Raw genomic sequence first — 9,075 nt, 5'->3', positions numbered from 1 at the left:
TCTTTTTCTCTTGCCTGTTGGGACCCAATCGACGGCCTGGTGTGCAGGTCTTGTCGCGGGGAGTCTCAATTCATGTCCTAGCCAGTGGAGGTGTCGCTTGCAGATAGTTGTTGACATCTGTTTCTTATCTCCTTGTTTGACACAAAAGTTGTTCCATTTGATGCCTAGGATTTTTTTGAGGCATTTGGTGTCAAACGCATCCAGTTTTCTCTTTTGGCTGGTTTTCAGTTGCCAGGTTTCGCATCTGCATAGCAATGTGGATAGAACATTTGAGTTGTAGAACTGCAGTTTGGTTTTAAGGGAGAATTTCTTGTTGCTCCATATTTTGTTCAGCTGGTTGAAAGCTGCTGATGCCTTCCCAGTACGACACTTCAGTTTGTGGTCTATGCTATTTAGGCCATTGATGGAACTGGCTAAATAGGTGAAGTTCTCTACTTCATCCACTTTTTTCTGGTCAATGAAGACATCTGTTGGAGACTGGTGTTCTCCACTTAACATATTCTTAGTTTTTTTGGCACTGATGACAAGGCCAATGTTTCCTGCGTATCTACTAATGTTATCCACTAGATGTTGGAGCTCCTGGGTGGTGTTTGCCAGGGCCGCTATATCGTCAGCGTCCTACACTGAGGGTTAATTCCTACTGAGGGTTAGTTATTAAGTAGGTTATCTACTGTGGTGTGTAGCTGGCTTTCCTGCTGTCTTCCATTGTGCAGAGCAGTGCTGATGAAGTTGTGCTATAACTGTATCTCCTACATGGCTTTAAACTTAATTAATCAGCACAACACACCATACATAAGTATTCCATTAAAGCAAAAAAGGCAAGAAAATTAACCACCACATTGTTTTAATCATAGATAATTTATTTCTTTACTAAAAAAATAAACGAGCAGGGGTTGCTGTCAATTAAATTGTGCCAGTTTCACAGGATTTACAGTGTTATATTGACAAAAGTATCCCACATGTACTGCATTTAAACAACAGGATCTTCTGCTCTGAGACAATCTCAAATCACATACATACAAGTATGCACTCAAGTCTTGGTATGAAGAAGGATTTGAAGGATGGCATTCCCCCGGTTTAAATAAAATAATAAAATTAGCAACAAATCTCTTTTGCATGTACTTAATAAAGCAGTAAAGGTAGAATGTAAAGTGCGTGGTTATATAGAAATCCAGGTTGCCAGATTGGGCTGTTTCCAATCCAATCCATAGGAAAGGCATTAGTGTGCATTTGGATTTGTAAGCAGCTCCTGGGAGTTTCAGTGTTAAATCTTAACTATAAATGGACTACATCTAAAATAAAATAAAATAAAATCTCTATCAGCACAAGACTCTTCATCCAAAGCCACCCCCAAAAAAGTAGAAAAAAAAAAGAAGAGCTGTGGACGTCCCCTACATCCCACCACCATCCTTTTAGAGTTGTTAATAATAATAATAATAATAATTATAAACAGTGTAGTGTGTTCACACAGAGAAATACAAATAAATGAAGTGCTATAAAACAATTGGGTGACGGATAATATTTGCTAAATAAATTATGTCTGCACTGATGAACATTTTTACACCAACCTGTCCCATCAAGCACCATAAAACAGAAAATAGGGCATGTATCAGCTACTGGATAGAATCAAAATGGCTACCGTATTCCAACAGGACAGCAGGTTTGTCTTCATTTCAAAAGTGCAATTGTTAGTGAGCTGTACAAACACAAATGATGGACAGATAGCAATCATTAGATAGCAACTCATCGCAGTACCACATGGTGCATTTTTAATAAGTGCAAATTTTTCACGTACAAACCAACAAAGTCCTACAGACTAGTACTAATACACTAGTAGTGTATAATTTAAATACAATGTCATGTACATGATCTGAGACAGCTCAGCAGTGTCAAACACAAACCTTCAATAACCATCACCTTATAGACATGTGTGCTTGTCTTTTACAAACACACTCAATTCATGCCTACTACCTGATAAGTTCAATCAGGTAAAAAGGAATTAAACTCTGGCCCTTTAGGATGGGAGTCTGAAACGGCTGCCCTTGTCCATATCAGTGTATTAAAAAGCCTTTATCCTAATGTGCACGTGACCTTCATAACCCCAAGTAAAGGCAGTGGTATGTCCCAGAAGTGACCAATCACACAGGGTGAATTTGAGGAGGATCTGGGATGTGTGTTTGTAGTTAGATGAGGCATGCCGTACACTAAAACACACTCAAATAGACAAAGAGCATATTGCTTTTCTTACGCGGATGACTTGTTCTACATGGTTCCAAAAGCAACACTTAGGGTGTTCTGTTTGATAGCAGATTGTGAACACAAACACACACTCAAGCAACTTTGTCCAATATGTCCAGAATACTGTTTTGGAAGAGGCCAGTTACACCAGTGATCTCCTGTTTCACCAGAACTCTCCCATCTGGCCGAGGCTTTTGGACCAGGACTAGCTCTCCCTCCAGCAGGTTTAGCTCCGCGTCAGTCTTTGCATTATATGCCATCAACACCTTGTGTCTAAAACAATAGATGTGTATACATATCATCAGCATTCACCATCCAAATGCAAGATTGCACATACAGTTATACAGTATTGTTTGTGCTGCACACACATACATACATTATATATACACACAGCTCTGGAAAAAATTAAGACACGATTGCAAAATGATCAGTTTCTCTGGTTTTACTATTTATAGGTACATGTTTGAGGAACATGAATATTTTTGTTTCATTCCATAAACTACGAACAACATTTCTCCCAAATTCCACATAAAATCCTGTCACTTGGAGCATTTCACTGCAGAAAATGACAACTGGTTAAAATAACAAAAAATATGAAGTGTCTTCAGACCTTGAATAATGCATAGAAATCAAGAGCGTATTCAATTTCAAACAACACAGTACTAATGTTTGAACTTCGGATGAGTTCACAAATCAATATTTGGTGGAATAACCCTGACATTTAAATCGCAGCTTTCATGCATCTTGGCAATCTCAATTTCACGTTGCTCGTGGGCGATTTTATGCTCCTCCTGGTGCAAAAATTCAATCAGCTCAGCTTTGTCTGATGGCTTGTAACCATCCATCTTCCTCTTGATCACATTCCAGAGGATTCAGGTCTGGAGATTGGGCTGGACATAACAGGGTCTTGATCTTGTCATCCTTCATCCACACCTTGATTGACCTGGCTGTGTGGCCTGGAGCATTGTCCTGCTGGAAAACCCAATCCTCAGAGTTAGGGAACATTGCCAGAGCAGAAAGAAGCAAGTTTTCTTCCAGGATAACCTCATACATGGCTTGATTCATGTGTCCTTCACAAACAAAAATCTGCCCCATTCCAGCCTTGCTGAAGCACTCCCAGATCATCATCGATCCTCCACCAAATTTCATGATGGGTGCGGGACACTGTGGCTTGTAGGCCTCTCCGGGTCGCCGTCTAACCATTAGACAACCAGGTGATGGGAAAAGCTGAAAATTGGACTCATCAGAGAAGATGACCTTACTCCAGTCCTCTACGGTCCAATCCTTATGGTCTTTAGCAAACCTCAGCCTGACTCTTCTTTGCTTCTCATTGATGAAAGGCTTTTTTCTAGCTTTGCATGACTTCAACCCTGCCCAGAGGAGCCTGTTTCAAACCGTCCTTGTCATGCACTTAACCTCAGCTGCCATTTGCCATTCTTTTTGTAGGTCACTTGATGCCATCCTACAGTTGCCGAGTGACATTCAAAGGAGTTGACGATCATCCCGGTTATTGGAGAGTAGTTTTTGCCCTCTGCCAGTCTGTAAATTCATTGTCGCCAATGTCTGCTGCTTGATCTTGTTCTTATGAACTGCCATCTTTGAAATTTTGAGGACAGAAACAACCTGATGCTCACTGTATCCCTCTACCAGTAAAGCCAGAACTGAACCCTTCTTTTTCTCACTCAAAGCTTTTCTTTTCATCTCTCTTGGTATGATGAATAGATTTTTTTTGTATTCCAATTAAATTTAAGGTACCACTAGCACTGTTTTTGCCTTCCAAACTGGTCCTATTGCAAAAGTATAGTGATGACCACAGCAGCGTTTTTATGCTTTTCCTCCTTAAATAAGATTTGCTTCAGGTGATCACCTAATCAGTACTTCAAGAAGTAACATGAGGTGTGCTTGTGTTGGAATTCTAGCACAGACACTGAAATGAAATGGCTGCCATACAGTTAGGTCCATAAATATTTGGACAGAGACAACATTTTTCTAATTTTGGTTCTGTACATTACCACAATGAATTTTGAACAAAACAATTCAGATGCAGTTGAAGTTCAGACTTTCAGCTTTAATTCAGTGGGTTGAACAAAATGATTGCATAAAAATGGGAGGAACTAAAGCATTTTTTAAACACAATCCCTTCATTTCAGGGGTTCAAAAGTAATTGGACAAATTAAATAATTGTAAATAAAATGTTCATTTCTAATACTTGGTTGAAAACCCTTTGTTGGCAATGACTGCCTGAAGTCTTGAACTCATGGACATCACCAGATGCTGTGTTTCCTCCTTTTTAATGCTCTGCCAGGCCTTTACTGCAGTGGTTTTCAGTTGCTGTTTGTTTGTGGGCCTTTCTGTCTGAAGTTTAGTCTTTAACAAGTGAAATGCATGCTCAATTGGGTTGAGATCAGGTGACTGACTTGGCCATTCAAGAATATTCCACTTCTTTGCTTTAATAAACTCCTGGGTTGCTTTGGCTTTATGTTTTGGGTCATTGTCCATCTGTATTATGAAACGCCGACCAATCAGTTTGGCTGCATTTGAGCACACAGTATGTCTCTGAATACCTCAGAATTCATCCGGCTGCTTCTGTCCTGTGTCACATCATCAATAAACACTAGTGACCCAGTGCCACTGGCAGCCATGCATGCCCAAGCCATCACACTGCCTCCGTCGTGTTTTACAGATGATGTGGTATGCTTTGGATCATGAGCTGTACCACGCCTTCGCCATACTTTTTTCTTTCCATCATTCTGGTAGAGGTTGATCTTGGTTTCATCTGTCCAAAGAATGTTCTTCCAGAACTGTGCTGGCTTTTTTAGATGTTTTTTAGCAAAGTCCAATCTAGCCTTTTTATTCTTGAGGCTTATGAGTGGCTTGCACCGTGCAGTGAACCCTCTGTATTTACTTTCATGCAGTCTTCTCTTTATGGTAGATTTGGATATTGATACGCCTACCTCTTGGAGAGTGTTGTTCACTTGGTTGGCTGTTGTGAAGGGGTTTCTCTTCACCATGGAAATTATTCTGCGATCATCCACCACTGTTGTCTTCTGTGGGCGTCCAGGTCTTTTTGCATTGATGAGTTCACCAGTGCTTTCTTTCTTTCTCAGGATGTACCAAACTGTAGATTTTGCCACTCCTAATATTGTAGCAATTTCTCGGATGGGTTTTTTCTGTTTTCGCAGCTTAAGGATGGCTTGTTTCACCTGCATGGAGAGCTCCTTTGACCACATGTTTTCTTCACAGCAAAATCTTCCAAATGCAAGCACCACACCTCAAATCAACTCCAGGCCTTTTATCTGCTTAATTGAGAATGGCATAATGAAGGAATTGCCCACACCTGCCCATGAAATAGCCTTTGAGTCAATTGTCCAATTACTTTTGGTCCCTTTAAAAACAGGGTTGCACATGTTAAGGAGCTGAAACTCCTAAACCCTTCATCCAATTTTAAATGTGGATACCCTCAAATGAAAGCTGAAAGTCTGGACTTTATGTCCATGTCCATTATATAACTATAACTTGAATATGTTTCAGTAAACAGGTAAAAAAAAACAAAACTTGTGTCAGTGTCCAAATATATATGAACCTAACTGTATATAGTGATGCGGATTTAAGAAAAAAATTGAAGTGGTTGTTTAAAAAAATAATAATAATCTACACACACACACACACACACACTTTTTTAGGTAAGTTTTTCTTACTTCACAAGTCTGAAAACTGCTACCTGAAACCACCATCTTAGCGAGTGAAACCCAATACAGGAAATTTATCACAAATATATCCAAATTCACAATTTCTCATGATGCAAGTTATGTAATAATCTCATAGGGTCTGTTTTGAATAATTTTTCTCATGTTTGAATAAAATAACTAAATAAATTCATACATTATTAATGTTGTTGTTGATGATAATCATTTTTTAGTAAATAATTAGTCATTTTTAAGGGACTAAGCAAATTTGTAATTATTGCTTAGCTATTAACTACAAGAGGAATAGGAATGATTCATTTGGTATATATTTTTAATTATATAAATAAGTCTTTTCAGACCATATTTTGTGAAATAAAGTAATAATAATAATAAGACTAAATCCAAAAGCCTACATCCCATCTATTTTTCATTCAAGTACAATACAAAAGATCAAATTACATTATTATCCAAAAGATGGACATTTACTTGAGCATATGTTCAAAATTTCTTGAAATAATTTCATTCAGCCACCATAAAAACATCTCATGTTGTTACTCTTGGGTCAAAATTATTTGAACATGATCTTCATAATCTTTTTATTTTCCCCCCGTGGTCATCAGAAGAAAGTGAGATGTTGGAGGAATATCACTCCACTTTTTGTAAAAATGCAAACATGTCTAACAGCGAAATGCTTTTTCATTTGTTCTCATTACTGGCTGTTGACTGGATGGCTGAGATGTGAGTTAAATAATGAAAAATTGAATGGATTTCTAGGTTTGTAGGTTGCACTCACCTGATGGGACTGGACTGGTTGTTGACGGTGTACAGTTTTGTACTTAAAGGCAGACCATCGCCAGTGACATTATTCTGACCAGGACCTTTTCTTTGCATGATCGTCTTTGTGTCTTTAAGAACTGAGGCACTTCCATCCCGACCTATTATGGCTGATGGGTTCCAGTGCTCCAGAGCCGCAGAACCACTCTGAGAGTTACCCATGACCTGTGTTCCAGACGACACGGACGCCAACCTCATTGTGGTTTGGGGGACTTCTTCAGTCAAGAACCTCACGGACTTCACAGGCTTTAAAAAAAAAAAAGCCCTGGATCAGATCCTCAGAATCATAATACAGCAACATTTCTTTCTTTACCAAATTTTTCAACTTTTACTCTATTTATTTTCACTCATTTTTGCCAATTTCAACCTACTAGCTAGCTCTCCCCTATTGCACAAGTAGCACGTGCTTGCTCTGAAACACATGAAGCCAGTCACTGCATCATTTCAAACTGCTGCTCATGTTACATCACAGGGCAAATGTACACGGAGTAACATTCTAAGTGATTTCCTCTTACACATGAACACACGGACATCCAGAGAGTAAAACCATCCCTCTCATCCAATCAGCACGGCCAATTTTGCTCTCTTGGACTTCCAGCCAAAGACGCCTGCGGTATTGTTAGGATTTAAACTTATCTCCTGAGAACAAGGCAAACATGTTTCTGTTGTACAAACCTGGAGAATATTTCACCTAGACTCAAGTGATCAACAATGAGCAATAACTTTAGTGGCACAAACAGGTCATTTCAACATAAAACGGTCCACTATCAAGAAAAAAAAACGAATAAAATTGAGAAAATGTTTGTATCAAGGTAGAGGACGGTTATACTGAATGTCTATGCAGCTGTGATTCATTTTAGGTCAAATCACAGCTGTGCCAATATTCAGTATGAATCACAACATTAGGAGCGCCATATTGATGTTACTGATGTTTCCAATCCTGAAAACAAGAAATGAAATGAAAGTCAAAAAGACTCGTACGTCAGAATGCTGTTCAAAGACTTTAGCTCAACATTCAACACAATCATTCCTCAGCAGCTCATTCATAAACTGGACCAGCTGGGACTCAACACCTCCCTGTGCAACTGGCTGCTGGACTTCCTGACGGGGAGACCACAGTCTGTACAGGTCAGCAGCAACTCCTCCAGCACCATCACATTGAACACAGGGGGCCCCCCAAGGATGTGTGCTGAGCCCCCTCCTCTTCACTCTGTTGACCCATGACTGCACACCAACATCCAACTCTAATCTCTTCATTAAGTTTGCGGATGACACGACTGTGGTGGGTCTCATCAACAATGGCAATGAGACAATCTACAGGAGTGAGGTGAGCTGCCTGGCCATGTGGTGCGAGGACAACAATCTCTGCCTGAACGTGGAGAAGACGAAGGAGATTGTTGTGGACTTCAGGAGAGCGCACACCCAGCATGCTCCACTAACTATCGACGGTGCTGCAGTGGAGAGGGTGAGCAGCACCAAGTTTCTGGGTGTGCACATCTCTGAAGACCTGTCCTGGAGCAACAACACCGCATCACTGGCCAAAAAAGCCCAACAGCGTCTGTACTTCCTCCGCAAACTGAAGAGAGCAAGAGCCCCGGCCCCCTTCATGCACACATTCTACAGAGGCACCATCGAGAACATCCTGACCAGCTGCATCACCGTGTGGTACGGCGCCTGCACCGTGTCCTGCTGCAAGACTCTGCAGCGCATCGTGAGAGCAGCTGAGAGGATCATTGGTGTCTCTCTCCCTTCTCTTATGGACATCTATAACTCCCGCCTCACCCGCAAAGCCATCAGGATTGCAGGTGACCCCACCCACCCATCTTGCAGCCTCTTCAGTCTGCTTCCGTCGGGGAGGAGACTGCGGAGTCTCTGGGCCAAAACCAGCAGGCTCAAGAACAGTTTCTTTCACCAGGCGGTCAGGAGGTTCAACTCCCTCCCTGTTCTGCCCCTCCTTCCCCCTCTGCCCCCTGCCACAGATTCTGCCCACACACCCCCTGTCCCCCCATTCAGTATCTGACATCATGTCACTCTCACAGTTCCCCCCCAACAAACACACACACTCTCAACATTCATTAACACACTGAACTCAGGGTCGGCACATTTCACTTTACCTCGCTCATTTGCACTATTCTGCACTACCTCACCTTAACAGCTATTAGTTTATTGTTTATACTGTTTATTTCATGTTTACCTGCCATACCTCAAGTGCCCTTGACTGTTTATTTTATGTCCTTTTGCTCCAATTTATGTGTTTTATATATATATATATATATATATATATATATATATATATATATATATATAGTCTATTTCT

The 9,075-nt window shown here is 40.6% G+C and overlaps 1 protein-coding gene across 3 annotated transcripts in view; it reads right to left on the bottom strand.

Annotated features, from left to right (window-relative positions):
* Positions 1-839: 839 nt before the first annotated feature.
* The window catches only part of sh3rf2 (SH3 domain containing ring finger 2), a 126,547-nt gene continuing 118,311 nt past the window's right edge, over positions 840-9,075 (bottom strand). For all 3 annotated transcript variants that reach the window (XM_060915232.1, XM_060915231.1, XM_060915233.1), the window contains exons 9-10: positions 6,718-7,004; positions 840-2,511 (exon numbers count right to left, since the gene is read on the bottom strand). In XM_060915232.1, the coding sequence (XP_060771215.1) occupies positions 2,331-2,511; positions 6,718-7,004 (468 nt within the window). In that variant the 3' untranslated portion in view covers positions 840-2,330. The remainder of the gene's footprint in view (positions 2,512-6,717; positions 7,005-9,075) is intronic.

Source organism: Neoarius graeffei, chromosome 2, assembly GCF_027579695.1.
Source record: "Neoarius graeffei isolate fNeoGra1 chromosome 2, fNeoGra1.pri, whole genome shotgun sequence".
NCBI lineage: Eukaryota > Metazoa > Chordata > Actinopteri > Siluriformes > Ariidae > Neoarius > Neoarius graeffei.
Note: the sequence above shows the minus strand (reverse complement) of the source record. Positions and strands in the feature narration are given on the sequence as shown.